Source organism: Culex quinquefasciatus, chromosome 3 (genome assembly GCF_015732765.1).
Source record: "Culex quinquefasciatus strain JHB chromosome 3, VPISU_Cqui_1.0_pri_paternal, whole genome shotgun sequence".
Lineage (NCBI taxonomy): Eukaryota > Metazoa > Arthropoda > Insecta > Diptera > Culicidae > Culex > Culex quinquefasciatus.
This window is the reverse complement of record NC_051863.1, coordinates 44,314,909-44,340,825: the sequence shown is the minus strand read 5'-3', so window position 1 is coordinate 44,340,825 and position 25,917 is coordinate 44,314,909. Positions and strand designations below refer to the sequence as shown.

Below are 25,917 nucleotides of genomic sequence, written 5' to 3'. Positions count from 1 at the left end.
CACCGTAAGGATAAATGATATATTCGTTAGACACCGTGAAAAACTTCACGCTCACTGCTCAACTGCACAAAACTAAATGGTTCTACCGTTTTGAGGAAAATGATATATTTGTCCAACACCTTGAGGTATTTGTTGGTGCACATGTTATCGGATTTAGACCGTTGGAAAAATTATACGTTTGCCCAACACCGTGAGGTGTTCGGTGGAAATATTTTCGTAATAATCAACAAAAGTAATTGGAAAACTGTGGAGGGTACATCAAGAGTCCATCAAGAGGATAATGTATCAAGTAGTGTGTTAGGAGAAAGTGTAGTACAGAGTTACTGTTAAACAAATTGGGTTAAGAGGGTGCAATAGAGGTGATTCCACCGGAGTAGGCTTGGTTTGGTGTGTTGTTTGTACTTATGGCATGGAGACGACTACTACACCTGGAATGACTTAACGGCCTAACAACCAAGGCCGGGACCGACATTTTACTTCCTCATCCGATGGAAGGTTGCAGCAGATGGGAATCGAACCCAGAATCATCCGCTTACAAAGCGGACAGCGTAACCATTCGGCCACGCACTGCCACATGATCCATGTCTGTTTAATTTAGAAGAACAACTAAATATAGTATTTTATTTTGTATAGTTATGGAAGAGAGGTATGTCAGCATTGATGTATTAACAGTTTTGTAGAGAACACTGTGATCTTTGAAAAAAAAGGTTTATACGAGAAATACGTATAGTTTTTTAGAAATTGAACAACTGATACGTTGAGATTAACTTAGAGAGAACTTTCAAGAAGGTTGTACTTTTGATATTGGTTAAGTTTAATTTCTTCTCCATAGAAAAAAGGAGAAGACGAGAGGGTAAACATAGTTATTTTGTATAGTTATGGAAGAGAGGTATGTCAGCATTGATGTATTAACAGTTTTGTAGAGAACACTGTGATCTTTGAAAAAAAAGGTTTATACGAGAAATACGTATAGTTTTTAGAAATTGAACAACTGATACGTTGAGATTAACTTAGAGAGAACTTTCAAGAAGGTTGAACTTTTGAAATTGGTTAAGTTTAATTTCTTCTCCATAGAAAAAGGAGGAGACGAGAGGATAAACATAGTTTTCCGTGATCCAGTGATCCAACTGGATCACTGAAGCACATCTGTGACCAACGAGGAAGACAAAATAGATTCTTCAATTCTTCAGTGAAGACAAAAGAGAAGTACAATGAGTTAGGTTAAATACATGGAAATAAAAAAGATTCTCTTTTTCAGGCACGCTAGCAATAGAGGGAAAGGATCACCGGATGACCTGGGAGTTTGAATTAACTGGAACATAATTAAGGGTACGGAGTGGCCGGTATCTTGTTCCAGATGTTAGCTGCGGTTGAGCTGCCTGTTTTGAGGTATAGATGTCGCTTTCAAGTACTAGTACTAATTTATCATAGTAAGAGCAATAAGTCTGGATAGTCTTGACAGCTTCAATGTTGGCTATTAACGTTTTTTGTTATTCAAAATTTGTATTGTAATTTAAATTCTATTTTGTAGAAAGGGAGGAATGTAGAGATCTACCGTGTAAATAAAAGTATGAAGATGGGTACACGGGGTTTAGCGTGTAGACGTTGTGAGTGGTACGCGAGGAGCGGACGGTCGGAGAATAAAGAGAGTTGGAAACCATCGTAGTTTGGTATTGGGTGTTATTTATCCGATCTAAACTTGGTCTAGATCACAACAATTATATCCATATTATTGATAAAATAAGATGAGGTGTCCGGGTTTCGAAGCGTTCGAGAGTTCGAAGCATGACGTTATTTGTGCGTGAACAACAGTTGTCTTTCTTCTGAATCTTAACAAAACCGAAATAAAATTTGGCTTTTATCTGCAATTGTTTAGCAAAATTATCGTATTTGTGTTGAGTATTTTCATGAAAATGAAGGTTGTTATTATTTTTAACCTTCACTGTTTGAGAATCGAAATATTTACAAGCAGAATAATACAACTTCAACCTGTCCCACAATCCAAAGTTTATACTAACTCCCGAATCCTTTCTCTCTCTCTCCACAATCAATGCCCATCACAATTTAAACAATCCCGATCGTCATCAAAAGAAACACTTAATGCTGCCCTAATTTCCATCGAGTTTTAGTGCAACCGCACAACGTCGTCTGTGTGTGCGCCCCCACCAGGAGGGCGGTGTGGACACCTGCTGCGCGTGCATTCTGGATGGGGGAAGTTCCCGGTCGGGGTGATCTTTCAAAATCATGCCCAAACTGACCACTGACAGACGATTTACATCAACTTCACACACGCACTGGCCTCCCCCCGGTGGTGTGTTGCATCTTGTCCAACTCCGTGATATGGGAGATCCTGGGACCTTGTTTGTGATTTTTTTTTGTGTGGAATAGGGTAATCTGAGTTTGTTGGAGCAGGTTTATTTCTTTGAAAGCCAATTTTAAAGAAAGATTTCAATTTTTAAGTTTGGCATCAAGCAACGAATTTCAATATTTGAAGAAATGTCTTCAATAGTGGACCACCCTAGCGGAGGGATCTCCTGTCCACATATTCCACCAACAGAGAGAGTGAGGTGTGGAGAGAACATGTTAAATCACACGCGTCCGTCGTCTTCGTTTTCTTTGTCCTGTCCACGTCCACGGAAGCAGATCATAAGATCTCTGCCCGATGGTACGCGCGTTCAGGTGGCAGCAGCAGCAAGATCTTCGAACGCGATAAGCGATAATGAGATTGCGCGAATCTGATGCCGATGAATAATTCATTGCTGAATCCGACCCAGGAGAAGAGCGGCGCGCGCGCCCCGGCCATGTGAGTGATCCCACAGAGCCCTGGTTCAGTCAGTTAAGATCTGATTCAGCAGAAATCTACCCCAAAAGGGTTTGCACCGTCGATGCCGCTGCCACTGGTATGGAATCGAACAGATGTTATTGAGTGGCACTCGCTCCAGGGAACATAAACATGCTAGCTTTGTTCTGGCCGGATGATCCGCCTAAACACGCCGCGCGATTACAAGCGCAAATCTACTTCGTTCGGTGACTAGTGACCACCACCGAAATGGTCTCACAATACCGCCGGCCGCCTGGTGGCAAATTTCAATTACTACACCAGATATCACTCTGCCACCGTGGCGGTTATGTCGCCCGTTCTGGGGCAATTTATGGGCGTGATAAATCATCGCCCTCTACGTGATTGGATTTGTCGTTTGGCTTTCTCTCGATACGATACGCAAGGAATAGGGTTGGATGCTATGATTTGCTGGGAATTATTTTAAAAAATGTGCTCTTTGAACTATTCAAAAATGTTGATAGTCATCTTCCAAGTTTTATAAATTCAAAATTAAAAATTGAATAAAAAGTGCATTTAAAATAAGTAAACAAAGTACAAATCTGGACCAACACGAGAAAAGGGCGGATAAGAATTTTGACAGCTGAAACTATTTTACAAATTCCAAGCCAACATGTGACTTTTTCCCAAAAGTCTAAATGTAAAATAAAAGCTGGCCTTCTCAGCTACCTTTTAACTCTGCGGGTTTTGTAAAATAGATACCTGTTGGCTCGGAATTTGCAAAATAGTTCTGGCTGTCAAAATGCTTATCCGCCCTTTTCAAATGTTGCTCCAGAAATGAGCAATTCTCCACCATAACCGGAAATAGATCTATTTAATTTTTTTTTTCTTGGTTCAAACTTTGTGGGGTCCTTTCCTATGACCAAAGAAGCCATTTTGTGTGTGGTTCACCCATACAAAGCCCCATAAAATTTTGGTAGCTGTCCATACAAAAATGTTACGTAAATGTTGGAAAATCTGTGATTTACGAAGGAATTTTTTGATCGATGTGGTGTCTTCAGCTAAGTTTTAGGTGTTTGTGAGGACTATTCGGAAAGAATAGGTACACGGATTTTTTGTTGAAGATTTTTAAATTAACCAGTTGACGATTTTTAAATTAACCAGAATCCACATTTTTGATAATTTTGGACATTTTTGATATATTTATGGGACAAAAAACCGCAACTATTGAGCCATAGAAAAGAATGGACAAAAATTTTGCCGCCGTGTTATGTTTTTTGATTAAAAAGTAGGGTTGCTGAAGTACAGCGAATAAAAGAAAAATAGGCTTTTAAGTTTCACATTTTCAATTTTATGATCTTTCCGACAAAATGTTTTGAAAAATTTAGAATGTAGACTAACATTTCAAAAGGGCCAAACATTCAATATGGAATTATTTATTTTTTATATGAAAGTTGGTATTTTAAGATTGTAAAAATATTTTTTAAAAATTAAGCAAAAAGCCATGGTCTAGACATTTGAATGAAAAAATTATTTGAAAGAGCATTTTAACCTGCCCAGTTGTTTTCCAATCATTAGTTTTTGAAATACCCAAGTATTGAAGAGATTTTTTTTCGCCAAAAAAAACTTTTTTGCGGTGCTGAACATTGGAATCCCACAAAAAACTGAAAATATTTTTTTTTCAATTCCAGACATACTAAATTTGATTCTTAACGCAGGAAATAACTTCTGTTTCCTTTAAAATTTAGAAGTTTTTTTTTATATTTTTGTGCCCCCTGATTTTTTGAACCGATTTTGAAAGGGGGAAGTGGCTTAAAGTGTAATAAAACAAATTCATAATTCTTAAAAAACGACAAATTTTTTAGCAAGAGTGAAAGAACCGTTCGAAAGAGCGGCTCATTTTAAAGAGCGAGCGAGAATGAGCGGCTCCTAAAAAAGAGTGGTTTTGCCCACCTTTAGTCTTAATCATCGCTCACGCTCACCGGACCGTTTTGCGCTCACGTGAGCTGGTAAGCCAAAGTAGGTTTGTCCAAATAAAGACTAACTTTGTAGAAATTATTAGCCGTTTCTAATCACTGAATGACTGAAAGCTTTAATGAACGGAATAACTTTTTTTAATGGTAGCTTATTCAGACCCGCACTTTGGAAATGTAGTCAAATCACTGATTAGGTAAATAAAACAGTTTAATGTTATATTTCAATCAACCAAGCACATGAAATTGAATCGAACTAATCCTCTTGAACCAATTCATTGTTTTGTAAGTTTTTCTTAGGTTTGCAGGCCCTTTTATTGGGCGTCTATACCCCTCCCCCGCACCATTTTGCTTACCTTAATACAATAAGGCCTTTAAGTATGTTTCCAAAATGATTTGACCCTTGCGAATCCATCCTTTTATTCAAAAACATGGCTGACGAAAATAAGCTATTCCAATTCATATAACATAAAATTAGTTTACAAAGTGATATTTCCACAGCCCTACTGCGTCTTAAGCAAAAAATCCATCTAGAATTGATAAAAACTTCATCATAAACGTTTAATGATTAGCGATACGTAAAAAATGAGCGCTCCGTGAGCATATTTCGCATATTTCGCGCTAGCGTGAGCGTGGAGCAAACGCGAGCTGAAAAAATCGGAGCAACCATGAGCTAGCTCGCGTAGCGCTTCTCCTCACGAATGAGCGAAAAGTGAGCGCTCACGAGCGCGTGATGAATGCAACACTGAGTTCATGTGATCAAAAATCAAAAAATCAAAAAAATCAAATTATTCGCTCTACAGCATTGCCTTGGCGTTCTCGATTGCGAGATTCCTACTCGAAACTAGGTGTCCGAAGGCTTGATTGTTGAGGCAATTGCAAACCTCTTTTTACACCTTAGCTTCCATCCACCCCGGGATTCGAACTGATGACCTTTGGATTGTGAGTCCAACTGCCTACCAGCGACTCCACCAGGACAGGACCCAGGGAGACGACTCCTACACCTGGACTGAGCTAACGACCTAACCTTTTTAGGTTAGTCCGGGGCCAACATTTACTTCCCGTCCGACGGAAGGCGTGATCAGACAAATCTCGTCTCAAAATTTGCCACCGGGACCTTCTGGGATCGAACCCAGGCCGACTGGGTGAAATGCAATCACGCTTACCCCTACACCACGGTCCCGGCATCATCATGTGATCCGATTTTATAATTTTGCAAGTTTTAAATTGAGTGTTGGTGGCAACGGTTTAAAAATTCAAACATCGTAGTGAGAGAGCGAGTTAGTTTAGCATTGTTAAAGAATGATACTAATTTTTTTAGATGGTTGTGCTCAATATTTTTGTTATTGGGGACTTGTTTGCACAAAAACAAAACTTGTTGATACAACAAAACATCAATTAATATGTTTTAGGAATTAAAAGTAAAAACAAAGTTTTACGTTGAAAATTTATTTGGTTGAAAACCCCTATTCCTCACTCCTTCAAATGGGCAGAACCAATTACATCGGAAAAAGTGCAATTTATCTCACGTCCCATTACGAGACAGAGTCCAAATCTTTCCTTCTCACTTTATCTCGCACTTTTTTCGACGCGTTTGCGTGCCCAACAAGTGTGACCCGTGTAAATGTGAAATTAATTGTTTCTCAGTGTATGTTTGTGTGGTCATCCAGCGTGCGCGCGCGGGTGGAAAATTGTTTTACACGTGTCCACGGGAACTACCGTAATACGATCTTCGCGTGTCGGCCGCGCCCCAGGCGATCTCGAGCAACACTGACCAAGGGCAATCCAATGGTTCAGGGTCGGGTTCGCCTCAGCATGTGACATTTTCATTTATGTTCACCACACGAGAAGAGTGAAATTGACAGTTCGGAGCGGGAACCATGATTAAGTATCACAATATATTATGAGGAGTTTTATGAAGTTTTAAATGGAAAGTTATTATTTAACAGCTTTAAGCGTTTAGCCAGGATGTCAATTTCTCCAATATCCATCAGGAACCATCGAGATTAGAATCCACCTCCAAGCCAGAGACGACCCCCTCTTAATTGAAAGAAATGTTCACGTTCAGTGTCAACCGCCCTCACCACGGTATTGTCATCGCCATCCGGCGATAAGGTCCACCGTCAAAACGGCTGCAAAGGTCTGATCGATGCATCGGCAAGTCAAGTTGGCCCCTCAAACGAAGAAAGCCTCCGCTGCTGACGGCGGGACTTCATCATCTCGGCGAATCCCACTCACTTTTTCGCGACACAATCACCATGTGGGTAGGGTAGCTGCCGATATTGTTGACCTTCCTAATCTTCTTAGACTGTAGGGTCATTTTAAGCTTCTTTGGATCAAGAAATCATCAATCCATCGCCTTACCCTAAAGTCTACAGTTGCCGTTTGAAGGTTTTCAAACTCCATCCAGAGGCCATCTCCGAAGGGGCACATGTGATCTCTTCATTTTAATAGGATCCCTCGGCGGCTCGTCCGCGAAGCCCTTCCGGGGATCGCGCATTCAATTTCCAGCAAAGGTGAATGTCAACCCATCAAGGGTTTTAGTCGCTGCTGGTGAGTGGGAAGATCGTTGATTGAAGTGGTACAATGAATTATTGGATTCAATTATACCGGAGCGCGCGCGCGCTCCCCCGCACGTCAAGACGGGATCTTTGGACGGTCTTTGGTCTTAGGACTGTAGGTGCGGATTTGACTTAAGGGTAAAGAGGGACGAATTGATTTGTTGGCAGAGTAGGAAGTGCTTACCGGTTTCGGGAGCAAAAACGATTCAAGAATAGTTAATATGTAAACTTCACTTTTAAAACTGTGATGAGAAATTATTATAATTTTCTTTACAAAACCTGCACCAATCAATTGTAATTTTTTCATAACACATTGTTCTCAATTCTCAAACTATTTTTTTTGTATCGCCATGTATGAATTTATGAATTTATTTATGAATTTATGAATTTATGAATTTATGAATTTATGAATTTATGAATTTATGAATTTATGAATTTATGAATTTATGAATTTATGAATTTATGAATTTATGAATTTATGAATTTATGAATTTATGAATTTATGAATTTATGAATTTATGAATTTATGAATTTATGAATTTATGAATTTATGAATTTATGAATTTATGAATTTATGAATTTATGAATTTATGAATTTATGAATTTATGAATTTATGAATTTATGAATTTATGAATTTATGAATTTATAAATTTATGAATTTATGAATTTATGTATTTATGAATTTATGAATTTATGAATTTATGAATTTATGAATTTATGAATTTATGAATTTATGAATTTATGAATTTATGAATTTATGAATTTATGAATCTATGAATTTATGAATTTATGAATTTATGAATTTATGAATTTATGAATTTATGAATTTATGAATTTATGAATTTATGAATTTATGAATTTATGAATTTATGAATTTATGAATTTATGAATTTATGAATTTATGAATTTATGAATTTATGAATTTATGAATTTATGAATTTATGAATTTATGAATTTATGAATTTATGAATTTATGAATTTATGAATTTATGAATTTATGAATTTATGAATTTATGAATTTATGAATTTATGAATTTATGAATTTATGAATTTATGAATTTATGAATTTATGAATTTATGAATTTATGAATTTATGAATTTATGAATTTATGAATTTATGAATTTATGAATTTATGAATTTATGAATTTATGAATTTATGAATTTATGAATTTATGAATTTATGAATTTATGAATTTATGAATTTATGAATTTATGAATTTATGAATTTATGAATTTATGAATTTATGAATTTATGAATTTATGAATTTATGAATTTATGAATTTATGAATTTATGAATTTATGAATTTATGAATTTATGAATTTATGAATTTATGAATTTATGAATTTATGAATTTATGAATTTATGAATTTATGAATTTATGAATTTATGAATTTATGAATTTATGAATTTAATGAATTTATGAATTTATGAATTTATGAATTTATGAATTTATGAATTTATGAATTTATGAATTTATGAATTTATGAATTTATGAATTTATGAATTTATGAATTTATGAATTTATGAATTTATGAATTTATGAATTTATGAATTTATGAATTTATGAATTTATGAATTTATGAATTTATGAATTTATGAATTTATGAATTTATGAATTTATGAATTTATGAATTTATAAATTTATGAATTTATAAAGTTGTAAAAAAATCATGTGACAGGTAACAATGAACATTAGGTTCAAGCTTTTTTTCTCGACTGTAACGTTTGATTACCTAGACACAGTATGAAGCTGCCGTTCAGGTGCAATATTTACGGTGCTCAGTATTACCTGTACTTGGTATTTAAGGCTTATCTCACCGTAGTTCAACCACAAATCGTTCATTCCTAGCACTTGAGCAAAACGCCATCAACATCCAGAAAAATTCTACAAGGATGGAGTTTGGAGTCGATTGCACGTTCGGTAGCCATCATCAAGTTGACGAGTACTACGCCAATAGCAACTTGCATTTTATACTTCCGTCGTTTTCAATAGAAAGCGCCCAGAATGTCGGTTTGTACTACGAGCAGGAATCGCCATTCGACGATGGAACTGTTCCGGATTACCTTCCGGACCAGCAGACGATCTACTATATTGGAAGTTCGGAAGTGTATTCGACTTGCTCACCGCCGCAGCAAGCTGAAATTCCGTATTGCGAAGGTTCTACAGCGGATACGGAGTTGGATCAGCAGCCTTATAGCTACGCCGATATGATCAGCATTTCAGATCCGCAAGACCTTCTGGAGGAACAGGCGACTAGCTATATAATGTCACATGAAGTAATTCTGGGACAGAACGGTGCAGCAGTAGTATCACCTTTGGATTCGGGTAGTTCGGCAACATCAAGTAGCGAGTACAATGACATTCCGGCGACAGTATCACCGGAGAAACACTCAACCAGCTCGTCGTTGGAGGCTGCAAATGCTCACGAACCAACGCCCAGCAAGCAGGCCCGAAAGCGAGGACGCAAGCCCTTGCCCAAAGTCCCGGTCACCGAGTCCGAGTTCTACTGCCTGCCGTGCAACCAGGCGTTCAAGAGTCGTCGGGGTCTGCTTCAGCACAACCACTACAACCATTCGGGACCCAAGGAGCATACGTGTGCGCAGTGTGGCAAGAAGTATTCGTCTGTGGAACTGCTGCAGACTCACGTCCGGAAGCATAACGATGCCTTTAAGCCGTACGGATGTCAGCAATGCACGAAGCGGTTCAGCCGTCCCTACGATCTGAAACGCCACATCTGGACGAGTCACGGGGAGTCACCGTTCGGCTGCAGGTTCTGCGATAAGCGCTTTGGGCGGTTGGACTATGTGGAGCAGCATGAAATCAGTCACAAAAATAAAACTGTGATTGTGAAGAAGAATTAGATATTATTGAATAAATTTTGATATTTAAATTTGAAACAAAATTCTTTTTTTTCAATATTGGTTAAATTGCTTGGTTCGCGAATCGTAGTAGCTTACGATTGGTTGCTCACTGGTGATGCAAACGATTTGATCGGCGCCGAGTAAGTCATTTTTGATCTTTGCTTCGCTTATGCATAGATTTCATTACATTTTTTTGAAGATCTCTTTGCGGTTATGTTCTTCGTTTCATAAACAAAAAATACCTCTAAACCGTTGAAGCTACCAGAGTTCGGATGTCTGCACCGGCAGCAAACACCAGACGGTAGCAGAAACACGTTCCAGCAATCGGCATATTGGCCGCGTCGAGCAGGTCTGGTAAATGTTTTACGTTTTACGATATTTTTGGGCTCGCGCGCGACACTCTGGCGCGGCGTTGCATTGTCGGCCAGACTGGTGTGAATTGAAAGTGAAGGAATTCCAGGAGAAAAGTTCGCACTGAGGGAAATATTTTTAAAACATTTAAAACTATTAAATTGCAGTAGCTTTCACTAACACTTAATAAATATATAAAAAAAAGTTCCAATTTTCCCTCCGTGGACACCCGAGAATCGCCCAGGATTCGGCTCCGAACCCCGGTTTCGGTAGCATTGTCCCCTGCTGTATTAGCATTCCAGTGGCCATATTTTACATTGCCGTGGTCCCCATGTTTGCCCACAATGTTCCCGGGCGCTTATGGGTTGCGCTGCTCGCGTACAAGGATCCCCAGACCCAGGGCCACAGACGGTGGAGAAATGTTTGCTTTTCGAATTTAGCAAGTGTCTCGAGACAGGGCAGGAAAATATTTCAATATTTGAGGACACATACCCTGCTGTGTGCGATACATGTGGTTTGTTTTTATTCCGGTGAATTCTGTGTGTTTTCACTGCGCGCAGCTTTGAAATGTTAAATATTTATGTCTTATATTTGCGTGGTGCCACGAGGAGAGGTAGAGGGGAAAGTTTCTCTAAAAAAGAGTAGAAAATATAAAGATATAAACTGAAACGGTTGCAATTCATCTATTATTAAAATTAACAAAAATACTAGTCGTTATCTACAAAATTTGAAATTACCGAATCAGTCGATTTCAAGGGTCGATGTGTTGCTTTAGAGCAATTCCAGCTCAAATCAGGATTTTTTCGGATACTTTTGTACTCGACCTTCTTCGATTTCAATGAAACTTTGTTGACATGTTATCCTAGGCCTATATAAGCCATTTTTGTGTATATGGAGCCAATAGTACTCGAAAATAACATTTGAGAAGGGCGTAAGGTATTTAAATATTTGTGTATTTAGTAATTTAAAAATCACTGTATCTCGAAGCTGTTGCGTCGTGTCAAAAAGTGGTCAAAGACAAACTTGTAGGAAATTGGACGGACTTTCTGAAAAAATACACTGAAAAAAAATACACGCCACATCTATGAGATTTTATGATTTTTAGTCTAAAACTTAAATTTAAAGGTGATGTCGTGTTTTTTTTTCGGTCAAATTTTTTGAGGAAATAGCCTAAAATACAATCAAAAGACTGATGAAAAATGCTGGATGGTTTGTCTTTCCTAAAAAAATACAAAAATCATTTACTAAATCTTTTTTTTTTTAGAAAAGTGGTCTAAACGTCAAAATTTTCAAAAACCGGTAGTGGGAATCGATTCTCCAGACAATTTTACATAAAAGTCTCCACACGGAGAAAAAAGAGTTCTTAAAATCGTGAACAAGCGTTCATGAAAATGGGAACCTCGAACAAAGTGTTCAAATTCCATGGTACGATTTTGAAAAACGTACCATGAAATTTGAACACTTTGTTCGTGGTTCTCATTTTCATGAACGCTTGTTCACGATTTTGGGAATTCTTTTTTCTCCGTGCATATTGACCATTGTCCTATGTCCAATCTTTGGGAAGATAGATCGGTTTTAAAAATGAAAATGTTGAAAACGGGTTTTTTGGTGTTTTTTTTTGTGGCAATTTCTGTATGACAGACTTGGTTTTTCAGTCTCGTAAATATTTTTACCGGAAAAGGAAAAGGCCTTTTCATCCAAATTTTGAAAAAGAGCTAAAGAGCCGTTCAAAAGAGCGCCTCATTTTAAAGAGCGAACGAAAATGAGCGGCTCTCAAAATAGAGCGATTTTGCCCACCTCTCTGAATTTGTTGATATTTGGGGAGATTTGAGAGCCCAACATATTCTGGAAATTTACGGGAACTTTTTTTTAAGAGAAGACGCCGATGGAACTAATATTCGCAGTCAATAGCTTTCTGTTATTAAAAATTACCATAAACATACCTCATCTGACAACGTCTGTTAGAACCGGGGGGATGGCAACCCTATTCCAACCAAAGAAAACTGACAACAGTCTAAATTAGTACGGTTGTCAAATGAGAGCCCACAACAAAAGCAATAGCTGTCAAATTGTAATAAATACCTGAAAAAACACGTGAATTGTGTTGCTGATGGCAAAATCTATCATATCCTTGGAGATTCCATCCCAATATTGGCTGAAAATTCATATCGAAAAAAGTGATTTTTCTGTTTACCTTTTTTGCTTTTTTTTTCTTTTGGTCGATCAAACAGTGCGCCCGTACACTGTGAATCGGTATTACAAATTTTTCAGTTTGGTTTTACACATTTTCATGGGACTTTTGAGTTTAACCAAGATTACACACTTCGTGTTACCAAAGTAATATGAATAATACTGATTCACAGTGTTTGTAATCTGAACTTCCAAGATGGCGGCTTCTTCGCTACCCCCTGGTTAGAACTTAGCCAAGTGTGCCATTGAAACGTAGAGCAAGCATCTCTTTTTGTAAACACTTGTGAAAATTTATGCATAAATTTGTGAGAATCGGTGTAAATGAAGATTTTATCTGGGTATTTATGGAAATTTTCAAGGGAATTTTAGTGAAATTTTGGAATTGGTGTATAAAGTTAGTGTTTTTTTAAAGCATTTTTGATAACTTATTTTTGTGGGTTTGTGGAATTATTTGAGAATTTGTTCATGATTTTTCTATGTATTTTATGTGAATTTTTGGAATATGTGTATTAAGTTGATAGAATTTGTGGGCATTTTTAACTTGTGGGTATTTGTGTATGAAGTTGCGGGAATTTCTATCAATTTGTGGCTATTTAAGAGCCTACAATTTTTTATAGAAACTTGTGGTAATCGGGCAGCGGATGACCAAGAATGTTGAAATTGCCTCAAATAAATGAATGAACTTGTGGAAATATGTGTGCGAATTAGTGAGCTTTTGGGGGAAGTTTTCTGTAAAATGTGGGTTAAGGCGTCCAATTTTTTTTTAATCACGGGAAATTTTTGAAACGGTCTTATAATCTATGTTTTCATTATATTTATTATGATTTTCTAGCTTAAGGGTGCACAGCAACCAAGGAAGTTGTTGTCTTGCTATTCAAAATTTGTCAAACTTACGGACCCAATCCTGCAAGTATCTGATTGTTAAAATATTCAAACTTTGTTGTAAACAGGGGCGCCGACTCTGGGGGGGCACGGTACTTTTTGCCCCCCTTAAAATTGGGCAGGGGGGGCAGCCCATACATTGTGCCCCCCCAGAAATTTTAGAAGAAAAATATTCTTATTTTAAATTTTACAAAAAAAAAATCACAGAAATAATTGAAAATAATATTTAAAACTAAATTGGAATTGGATAGAATTCTTGTAAGCGAATCTGTAAAATAATTCAATTTTTTTTTTAAATCGACAGCGTTTCATCTATACTACTGCGCTCTCTTATGCTAACTAGGTAGGAAAACCAGCAAGCTTAGTATACAAGAGCAAACTTACGCAAACTCTTGTCAAAACAATCATCAAGTTTTCAGACGCAACATTCTGCGATTTGCCATTGTAGATCAGGATTTAGCGAAAATAAAGTGAAACACTTTTCAAAATAGTCATTTGATGACAGCTTTACATTAAAAAAAAGCTGATAAATTCGATATTTTTTTGAGTAATTTTAGGTATTTTTTTTCTTGATTTCTTTTTAAAAAATTGCAAATTTTTGGTCGTATCAAGTTGTCATAATGCTTTTTTTGATTTTATTAAAAACCGTTTGTGTATCTTTTTGGTTATTCTTAAATTCTGAAATTCTGAAATTCATAAATTCATAAATTCTTAAATTCTTAAATTCTTAAATTCTTAAATTCTTAAATTCCTAAATTCTTAAATTCTTAAATTCTTAAATTCTTAAATTCTTAAATTCTTAAATTCTTAAATTCTTAAATTCCTAAATTCTTAAATTCTTAAATTCTTAAATTCTTAAATTCTTAAATTCTTAAATTCTTAAATTCTTAAATTCTTAAATTCTTAAATTCTTAAATTCTTAAATTCTTAAATTCTTAAATTCTTAAATTCTTAAATTCTTAAATTCTTAAATTCTTAAATTCTTAAATTCTTAAATTCTTAAATTCTTAAATTCTTAAATTCTTAAATTCTTAAATTCTTAAATTCTTAAATTCTTAAATTCTTAAATTCTTAAATTCTTAAATTCTTAAATTCTTAAATTCTTAAATTCTTAAATTCTTAAATTCTTAAATTCTTAAATTCTTAAATTCTTAAATTCTTAAATTCTTAAATTCTTAAATTCTTAAATTCTTAAATTCTTAAATTCTTAAATTCTTAAATTCTTAAATTCTTAAATTCTTAAATTCTTAAATTCTTAAATTCTTAAATTCTTAAATTCTTAAATTCTTAAATTCTTAAATTCTTAAATTCTTAAATTCTTAAATTCTTAAATTCTTAAATTCTTAAATTCTTAAATTCTTAAATTCTTAAATTCTTAAATTCTTAAATTCTTAAATTCTTAAATTCTTAAATTCTTAAATTCTTAAATTCTTAAATTCTTAAATTCTTAAATTCTTAAATTCTTAAATTCTTAAATTCTTAAATTCTTAAATTCTTAAATTCTTAAATTCTTAAATTCTTAAATTCTTAAATTCTTAAATTCTTAAATTCTTAAATTCTTAAATTCTTAAATTCTTAAATTCTTAAATTCTTAAATTCTTAAATTCTTAAATTCTTAAATTCTTAAATTCTTAAATTCTTAAATTCTTAAATTCTTAAATTCTTAAATTCTTAAATTCTTAAATTCTTAAATTCTTAAATTCTTAAATTCTTAAATTCTTAAATTCTTAAATTCTTAAATTCTTAAATTCTTAAATTCTTAAATTCTTAAATTCTTAAATTCTTAAATTCTTAAATTCTTAAATTCTTAAATTCTTAAATTCTTAAATTCTTAAATTCTTAAATTCTTAAATTCTTAAATTCTTAAATTCTTAAATTCTTAAATTCTTAAATTCTTAAATTCTTAAATTCTTAAATTCTTAAATTCTTAAATTCTTAAATTCTTAAATTCTTAAATTCTTAAATTCTTAAATTCTTAAATTCTTAAATTCTTAAATTCTTAAATTCTTAAATTCTTAAATTCTTAAATTCTTAAATTCTTAAATTCTTAAATTCTTAAATTCTTAAATTCTTAAATTCTTAAATTCTTAAATTCTTAACTTAAATTCTTAAATTCTTAAATTCTTAAATTCTTAAATTCTTAAATTCTTAAATTCTTAAATTCTTAAATTCTTAAATTCTTAAATTCTTAAATTCTTAAATTCTTAAATTCTTAAATTCTTAAATTCTTAAATTCTTCAATTCTTAAATTCTTAAATTCTTAAATTCTTAAATTCTTAAATTCTTAAATTCTTAAATTCTTAAATTCTTAAATTCTTAAATTCTTAAATTCTTAAATTCTTAAATTCTTAAATTCTTAAATTCTTAAATTCTTAAATTCTTAAATTCTTAAATTCTTAAATTCTTAAATTCTTAAATTCTTAAATTCTTAAATTCTTAAATTCTAAATTCTTAAATTCTTAAATTCTTAAATTCTTAAATTCTTAAATTCTTAAATTCTTCAATTCTTAAATTCTTAAATTCTTAAATTCTTAAATTCTTAAATTCTTAAATTCTTAAATTCTTAAATTCTTAAATTCTTAAATTCTTAAATTCTTAAATTCTTAAATTCTTAAATTCTTAAATTCTTAAATTCTTAAATTCTTAAATTCTTAAATTCTTAAATTCTTAAATTCTTAAATTCTTAAATTCTTAAATTCTTAAATTCTTAAATTCTTAAATTCTTAAATTCTTAAATTCTTAAATTCTTAAATTCTTAAATTCTTAAATTCTTAAATTCTTAAATTCTTAAATTCTTAAATTCTTAAATTCTTAAATTCTTAAATTCTTAAATTCTTAAATTCTTAAATTCTTAAATTCTTAAATTCTTAAATTCTTAAATTCTTAAATTCTTAAATTCTTAAATTCTTAACATCTTAAATTCTTATATTCTTAAATTCTGAACAAATAAATTGATGTTAAATTTTCGATTTTTTTAAACATTGTTTTTTTTTATAATTTCCAAATTTCTGATTTTTTAAATTTCTGAATTTCAACTTTTGATTTCTTAACATTTTTAAGCCATGAGTTTTTTTAACCCTAGGGTTAAACTTTTTTTAAATTTTGGAATATTTATTTTTTTCTGTTATTTTTTTCTAAATTGCAGATTTGAAAAAAAATTTGTTTTTAAATGTGCATTTTCCAATTTCTAAAGTTCTAAAATTTTGCTCTTATCACATCGTAATATTCAAATTGGTAAAATTCGTGATATACAATAAACTTAAACATCAAATCACCACTCTCACCTAACGATTTCGGAAAACAACCGTGCCCCCCCAACATTTTGGACTAGTCGGCGCCTCTGGTTGTAAATAACTATGAAGACAGTAATTTAGAGGATGAATAAAAAATTATATCGATAGTTTCCGTAGTTCTGAAGATACTAAAATGTCTGTAGCAATAATCTGGGTGCAAAAGCTTTGGTTGATGTGTACCGTTAAAATCATAAAATTAGCTCAATAAAAAATGTTTTTATTTTTTATTTTTTGTTGTGCTTTTGACCCATAAATTTTATGTGAATGTGAATCAAATAAAAACAGTCTTAGCAATGCTTTGCAATGTGTCATGACTAGAAAACTTAAACAAAATTCTTTGAAAAAGTCTTAAACCAAGAAGCCATAACAAATAAAATGATACCAGTCAATGTAAAATTAAAGATTGGTTTAAAATTTCAGGTTTTCTATAAAACATAATTCATTTTCATTTTTCATTTTATTTATTAGGAGGAGGACAAAAGCCCCCTTGAGATGTGTCTAGCATATTCCAAGACACACTCTCAAAAAGGCACAAAACCACCTCGTCTTTTCATATCAACAAGTACACAAAACTCAAATGATACAAGACGGGTTCACTTTTAAAACTAACTCAATAAATTTCACAAAATATCTTTGAGTCACTACCGCCAACTGGGGAAAACAGGGACTACAGTCCAATAGGTACAGAAGATTTTAGAGCAATAAATTTGTAAATCGGTTCCGTTCCGTACGGTTAAAACATCCGAAATCATAAAAAAAATCAAAACATTATGCCAAAAATAAATGGCTTAAACAGCTGTCTTATTTCGTTACACTTTTTTTTAATTGCCGTTGGTGTTTAATGAAAAATAATTAAATAAAATATTATTTTAAAATTTAAAATCATAAATAGTCGTTAATACCTATGATATAAGTCTTTTTAAAAATATTTAAAATTAAATAGAAAATATTTTATGCGCTAGGTATTTTGATGATCTATAAACCAAATTTTTTACAATTTTCCCTAATAATCCAAATTGTTACTTTTATATGCCGAACACGAATTTATATGCTTTAAACTTCTTATCGATTACTAAGTATTCACCAGTTCATCTATTTCACAACCAAAACTGAATTTACAGTCCAATTTTTTTTCGATTCCGGGAAATATAAAAAATCCCGGGATTCAGGAATTCCCGGTTTTTGAAAAATCCCGGGTTTTTTGTCCCGGGAATTCCCGGGATAAATTTTGTGTAAATTTGTGAGAATTCGTGAGTGTTTGTGAAATTTACTTGTAAACTTGTTGAAGTTTATGGGAATTTTGAAAGAATTTGTGGGTATTTGTTGAAATTTGTGTTTGAATTTATGAAAATTTGTCTATAATTTTATTGGGGTTTTGCGGGATTTTGTGCTTTTTCTGTGAGTTGGTGTGTGAGTTTGTTAGAATTTGTGAGATTTTTTGGTAACTTGTGAGTATTTGTGTGAATTTGTGAGTATTTTTGGGAATTTGTGTAAATTTGTGTGTGAATTTGGTAGATTTTTTTTAAGAGTTCGTGGGAACTTATGGGAATTCTAGCGTGAATTGGTGAGTATTTATGTGTGAAGTTGTTGGAATAAGTGGGAATTCTCAGGCTTTGAATTAAAATCCTTATACACAGATAATTTTCCACGTAATCACTAAACTTGTTTTGAAATATCGACACAAATATCCAAAGCTTCACTGGGTATGATTTCGACACAATAAGATAATCTAAAATCGTCAGGAGACTAACTCATGGGTGACAAAAGCATTGTTCCGTCCTTCCATCCCCGTAGTTGCATCGTACCAAAGTGTTTAGCATACCATCAACACATAACTTTGCCTTAAATCACACTTTACCGATTGCACAGCTGTTCATCTAACGCCAGCCAATTCTTCACCCTCCCCATCGAGGAAGCAATTCGCGAAGATCAATGTCTTAAACTGCTAATTTATGCACTTACACACAGACAGACACACACACATCCCCATAGTTCCCCTGGAACATGGCTGCTGGTCGCACAGACAATGGGTCGAAAAAATGCGCCAAGATTTGCATAATTCATTGAATAATAATATGGTAATAAATTCCGCTCCCGGAGAGTAGAAGTGCGGTGGTGGTGGTGCCGGTTGTAATGCCTACCTCGCACGGGCGAGCTTCGAGTTCTAAAGTCAGCCGTGTGTGTGTGTTTGTTGGTGTGTTTGGCCAGGAACCGTTCAAACATGATCTTGAAATAAATACAGTCTGTCTTTTGATACCTTTCCCTATACATCAGTAGCAAAAGGCAGTTGTGACAATATCTGCTTTATTTCCCATGGTGGGTAGGGTGTCCAAAACTAAGGCTAAAGTGATTTTACTTTTTTTAATTGAAAAAAATCAAGTTACTGAGAAGAGAAATTAATTAAAATTAATTAATATCAAAATGTTTAAAGTTTATGGCAGGGTTAAAAAAAAATACTAAAATTATGAGAAATTCGCCAGATCACCCTAATGCAAAAGTTGCAGGACAAGCAAATGGAACAGCAACGTTTGCATTGCAAATTCTGCCAATCGGCCTATATGGTCCACGGTATCCAACAAAAAAGTGCATCCCCACGCCCCAACACGTCCTCGGATGAGCTCGCTTCAAGTCCCACACCCCGTTGGATTTGACACCCGGGTTTGGCCAGGCGCCTTGTCACATTTAATCAACTGCATGTAGCACCAGCAGCAGAAGTGGGGAGGTAATTTATTAAACACCGATATTGGTGACATTTATGAATGCTAATGTAATTGAATTGTTTATTTGTTTTTCGCGATTTTTGCGGCTGCATTCGGACGAGGTGTGTTTCTCAGTACTGGAGAGTTGTATGAAAACAAGGAGAAGGATATCCTCAACTGTTGAGCAAACGGTGAGCAAGCTGCTGGCCCCAGGTGGATCGAGATTATTCCGTTGAACTGATGGAAAGATGCTAGATTGTATGCAGCTTGGCAGTTGATGCTGAATAAATTACCGCGCGATTTATCTAATGAGCATGTCATCGATACCATTTATTTATGAGATTGCGGGAATGGTGACAATAAGTCAGCGGTTCGAGTAGTTTTAGTTTGTTTTTATTTTTTTTTAATAAAACAATAAACATTCTTCTATCATCAATGTTGTGTAACTTGTTCATGAAATTCATCTCAATACCTTTTCCCAGATTCTCCGAATGATTTCATCAAGTTTTAGCGATCTCACGCCACTTACTCAAGGAAATACCCCACTTGGGAGCAGTCATTCAACGTTTGAAGAGGATTAAATTTTGACTATAAGATGACAAACCAATCAAAATCAATTAAAGTTGCTACTGTTTGCCAAGCTGAAACGAACCGGTTTTTCTAGTCGCGCCAACAGTGAGACAATTCCCACGCGATTATCGAAACAAAAAAAAAATCGGTTCGAAGACTGTGAACTAGGTTAATTTCAACGCAAAGTCCTAGACATCCAGACATGGCAGCTCAATCAATACCATTGATCGCCGCCAAATTCCCTCAACTTCAAGGTTGAAACCTCAAATATCCGCCACAAGATTCCGTCTCAATTAGCTTCATGTGAGCCCGTTCACCGCACAGTTCGGGGTCACACACAGGCACAACGGGGTCTATTCTTGGCAGGGGCGCGAACACTCGCCAGAGCTGTCCGTTTCAAGTGATTTACTTGCGCGTGCCCTCGACGGCGTTGAGAGCAAAGAATTTGGACGGGGCGAGCCCCTCGGAGTCGGACTGGTGAAATCTAGTTCGGGAACGGAAAGTAGAATTGATTCGTTACGGGTCAGCTGAAACTGTTTTTTTTCTTGAAATGCAAATTTTGGATTTTTTTTAGCAAAAAATAAAAAAAATAAAATTAAAATAACAATAAAAATACTCACATGAAATGGGAAAAAGTTGCTCCGACTCCTCTTCAATTTCATTTGTCTGCGGGGTAATTTTGGTCTCTGATCACTAATCCGAGGTCCATTTTAAATACCTCGTGACTAGGGCGTCCAATTTCGCGGGGTTGCTAAATTTCCGGGAAACGGGAAATTTTTAAGAAATTTCCCGGGAATTTTGAAATTTATCAAAAATTGTTCTGATCCTGGTTCTGATAAATATTTTGCACAAAATTGTTTATAATAGCAACTTAAATGGTCAAAATTGGTGTGTTTGTAAAACCATACAACTTCAAGAAAATATATAAATTTTCTAAATTTATGAGCTGTCTTCGTAAAAATACAATGAACAGTATTTTTTGTTAAGGTATTTTTTTCTTTTAATCACTATGTAGTAAAATGAACCTATGCTCCAAAACCATAATAGTAGTTTATGCAACAAGTTGCAAAAAGAGGATTTTTTCAGCACGTGTCGTACATTTATCCAACGAGGTTCACCGAGTTGGATAAATACGAAGAGTGCTGAAAAATCAAGTTTTGCAACGAGTTCCATACAACATTTTTTGATAATTCCAAAAAAACACCCATTAAGTAAAATTTTAAGTCAAATTTCCATGTATTTTGTCAATGAATCGTTTAAATGAATAAAAAAATGAAAAGTGTTACTTTTCAAAACAAGTGCTGAAAAGTTCAACTTTTCAGCACCCGTTTCAATGCTGAAAAGTAGAACTTTTCAGCATTTATTTTGAAAAGTGTTGCTATTTGATTCTGTTATTTTTGTTACAGAAAAGTAGGCTATTTCGTCTTTCAAGAATGACAGGAAAAGTAAGTAGTTTTACGACGGAATTGCAAAAAATTGTTTTTAAGTTTGTCTCTGTGACCAGTTTGAGACAATATGGTACAGTAAAAAAATCGGTAAAGTTTAGGTCGGTAAACCATAAGTCAAAATGAACAAAATTTTACCGAATTTCAGTTGCACGATGAACAATAATGAACTTCATAACCGAATTTCGGAATTATTTATCGCATTCGGTAGTTTACAGTTTACCGAACTGTGTTCAGCAGTTGAAAATTCGGTAATCTTTACCGTATTCGGTCAACAAATTTTTGTTTGTATAGAATAATATTGAAAAGTAAGTTGAAATAAAAAAGAACATAGGGGAAATATACCCATCTTAATCACACTAAGCCGTTCGACCAATTCTCATCACTTTTGCCGTTTCTGCTATTAAATCAACATTTTCAGATTTTTCAACAATGGAGAGTTGCTTGCTCACTTTTATTTGAGCTATTTATTACTTTGGAACAGTCAAAAACACTTTATATAAGCTGTAATTCATGATCAAAGTGCTGATAGGCCGATAATAGAAATAGGCTGAGAAAGGGTATAGTTCCCCTACATTCTGGTTTGAGATCATGAATAAATAGATAAGCAATGAATTTACTTTAAAAATCTTATTTTTTTACCTGGAATACAATTTTTTATGCAATTACAACTCAACGTTTTTGAATATTTGGAATTTTTGAAATATTCCATAATATCTTATTTTTTAATTGCCCAACAAATAAACAAGGTTTATTCACAGTTCTGAATTCTTCCGAAATCAATATCCTTTGAAATAAACCATGACATGACATTTTCAGACGAACTGAAAAATTCAATAAGAACACCGTAGTAACAGTTCAATAGGGCGAATCTGCCTTTGTAAACAAGCAGGGATAGACTGCTTGTTTACAAATGCAGATTCGCCCTATTGAACTGTTACTACGGAACGGTACATTGAATTGTATAAAATAAAATAGAGTTCCTTCATTTTTTTTTTGAATAAAAAGAAGTGTTTGGGACTAAGGCAAAGAATATTTGGGTCCAATTTAGGTCACTTAACCCTACCCTAGAAAAAGGCGCGTATTGGTCACTGTAGCACTGTTGGCCACTGTGCTGGTGATCTTTAACCCAACAGAACTAACACAATCTACTTAACCTAACGAATAATGTGGACGAGATACTACAATTAGTTAGAGTGAGTGCTCTCAGGAGAAGGGCCCGGGATGAACCTTTTTGTGGATCATCTCCAAATGGAGGTGTAATTTAACTATTTTTGACCCTCTAGATTTAGTTAGGTCCAGGGGACCGGTTTCACTGTGGTTGGTTTGACTGTGCACCGGGATATTCTGGAGTAACCAATACCGGCCGGGAAGGCCGTCGTGCGATGCATGGCGTAATCTGGACCCGAGGCAGGTTCCATCCGGGTCTCTACCCTGGCGTGTTGGAGGTGGCTGCCGTCTTACAGTCCACGGTATCGAAGACGACCCAGGTTCGAAGCCATCCCCCAACAAAAAGTGTACCAAAAAGTTATGAAAATGTATAGTTTTGCTAGAATTTTGGGAATTCGCGGGAAATTTACAAATTAATAGTATAATGGGAAATATTTTTTTCGGGAAATCCCGAAAATTCCCGGGTTTTTGTTCTCGGGACGGGAAATTGGACGCTCTACTCGTGACGGTGGGCGATACGACTCCTTTATTTTTTCTGGATTTAAAATTTAAAATTAGACACGTTTTTCAGTGATTTGTTGTGAAGAGATAGAAATTTGGTGTCGAAAAAGATTTTGTGTAAAATTGGACGCCTGGATGCCAGCGCAATCGAAATAAAAAAAAGTATTTGAAATCAGGAAAGTTAAATAAATAGTTTTAAAATCGACGTTACCCAACTGTCAAAAATCGTGAGTAGAAGTTGTTGATTCTCGATAATTATTCAACAAAATGTAAGTTTAATATTGAAATTTCAATTACTTTGTGAAATACTTTACATTTATTCTAAGTAAAGTAAAAAGCTATTCAAATCTGCTTTTACAAGTTCAATTCAAGAGATTGTTGGGACTCAAAACAGCACCGTATTTTTATTCGGTTCTGTTAATTACCAGTAAAGGAATATTTAGAGTGCAAAACTGAAATCAATATGGACAGATAGCGTTCCTAAACAGTGTTTAAAAATGCCAGATATTTACTCAAATAATAATTGAAAAAAAGCGAAATTTTAGAGAATAACACTTGTAAAAACATGAATATATTTTGAGGTAGTCAATCAAAGTGAATAATTGAAAATGTATAAAAACAAACAAGGTACTGAAAGTACTCAAGGTCTCGACAAGTTCAACTCTCCAACCTCCAAGCTCTCTCTACATGGCCATGTTGACATCATGCCGACTCCTCCGCTGTCCAAACCACCGCGGCGCGCACATCACTTTGTCAAAACGGAAATCTGTTGATGAGCATGAGAACGCGTTGTCGTTTATGGCACAGCACAACTGGTCCACATCGGTGCCCATCGACGGCAGCAGGTACAAATTAAGGGCTTCCCATGCGTGGTACTTGGTTCGGTCACAGGAGGCGTGATGGGACTCCCCTGGGGAGGAAATCCCGTCGTCGTCGTCGTCGTCTTGGTCGACTGATGACTATGGACATCTCAGAAATCTACCGACTCATGTTTTTCTTGCTTGATGCGCGTTTTTTTTTTTTGCGATGCCGGGCTGCGCTTTCGTTTTTTAATTAATTAACTGCTAATTGCCGTTTTGGCCACGGCGGCCGATGATGAGTGCCCTCTCCCGGTTTGTCCGGTTTGCCCGGTTGGTGCCGTGAAGAATGGTGTGAGAGTTAAACGCTTCCGGCGGTTCTTTTGTATAGGCTTCTTTTGAGACCAAGGTGAGGGGAAATTTTTGAGAAAGTTTGTTCTAACAAAATTTGGAATACTTAAACTTAGTTAATTCATTACTTTTTTTAATCATTTTAAAATTTCTATAATTGTGTTAAATATTAATAAAGAATACACTTGGACTTCACTCCGTTGCCAATCCCTCCGCATCCTCTGTAGTCATCCCGAAGGGAAGGGGCAGGAGGCAATCCGGCACCGGCTTATGATTCAGAGACACTTCTGAGTCCGTCTGAAATTTGCCTTAACTTTAATGGACCTGGCGACTGCCCTCCAGAAGGGGAAAAAAATATGATAGATTCCACTCATCGCCGTTTTCGGGGTCTTTTTTCACCGCGCGTTCTCCATTTACGGATTAGAATTTTAATCTGATTAAATCAGGAGGACTGCTCCTGCTCCCACTGTCCTCGAGTGACATCTCCAACATGTACAAACAAGTTTTTGTTTTCGTTTCGAGACGATGATGCGTTTGTTGGTCGTCCCAATTCAAGTAGCAAATTGTTTTCGTGTAAAATCATGATCATGGTGCTTGATATTTGGAGTGATGTTGGAAATTGGGTCACAAACCACCCACGTGTGAATTCGAGCACTGTTTATTGTTGAAATGAACGAAACTAACTTTTGATGTTCACAAATGTCCTAAAGATGACCTAAAATAAGCCAAAACGTCAATTGGAAAAATGGCATGTAATTTATTGGGCCTTTTCTTTGCTTGTGTAAATGTTCAAAATTTTAGCACTTGTAAAAATGCAACTATTTTATTTATCATAAAATAGATAAGTAGTGACTAATCCGTAGGAAAGTGAATATTTCTAGTCTCACATGGGTATTTCTCAGGCACTCCTGTTCCCTTTGAGACATAAATTTCGCCGTTACCTGAAACCTTTGAACTACTTTGTACCTGTCTGGCAAACTTAAATTTGCAACCATTATGTTTCAGAAGAAAATCGCTTCACATGGTGGTTTTACGTTTGTGGTGAGGTACCTTGTGCGGGTGATTAATTACGGCCCGAGCTAATGGTCTCCGGAGTGATGCGGGTTTGAAACGGCCGGGCGCGGATCAGCGAGTAATTTATTGATAATTTGAAATGATTTAAAACTCGACAAGGATTTAAATAAATAAAAAAAAGTCGAGCGCCATTTCGGACACTATTAATTTGGATCAGTGTTTTGCAATGTGTTACGTGATTTTTTCGGTGTAAACACGTAGGAAAAAATAGTTGTCACGAGACGAATGTTTGGGTCGTTACACGGAACAAGAATCGGAAACTTTGTTTGTTGGTGTTTCGCATTTTTATGAATCCTTGTTCACGATTTTCAGAACTATTTTTTTCCGTGTAGTCTCACTTAAATTGCTTTAGTTCGAATCCCTTATAACTATCAATGCATATTTCAAACTTACCCAAACCATTGCAGAGAAACAG

The 25,917-nt window shown here is 34.6% G+C and overlaps 1 protein-coding gene across 1 annotated transcript in view; it reads left to right on the top strand.

Moving 5' to 3' along the window:
* Positions 1 to 10,179, top strand: part of LOC6039147 (zinc finger protein Gfi-1b) — a 42,286-nt gene extending 32,107 nt beyond the window's left edge. The window contains exon 2 of the mRNA XM_001848752.2: positions 9,167 to 10,179. Within this exon, the coding sequence (XP_001848804.2) occupies positions 9,167 to 10,179 (1,013 nt within the window). The remainder of the gene's footprint in view (positions 1 to 9,166) is intronic.
* Positions 10,180 to 25,917: the final 15,738 nt, after the last annotated feature.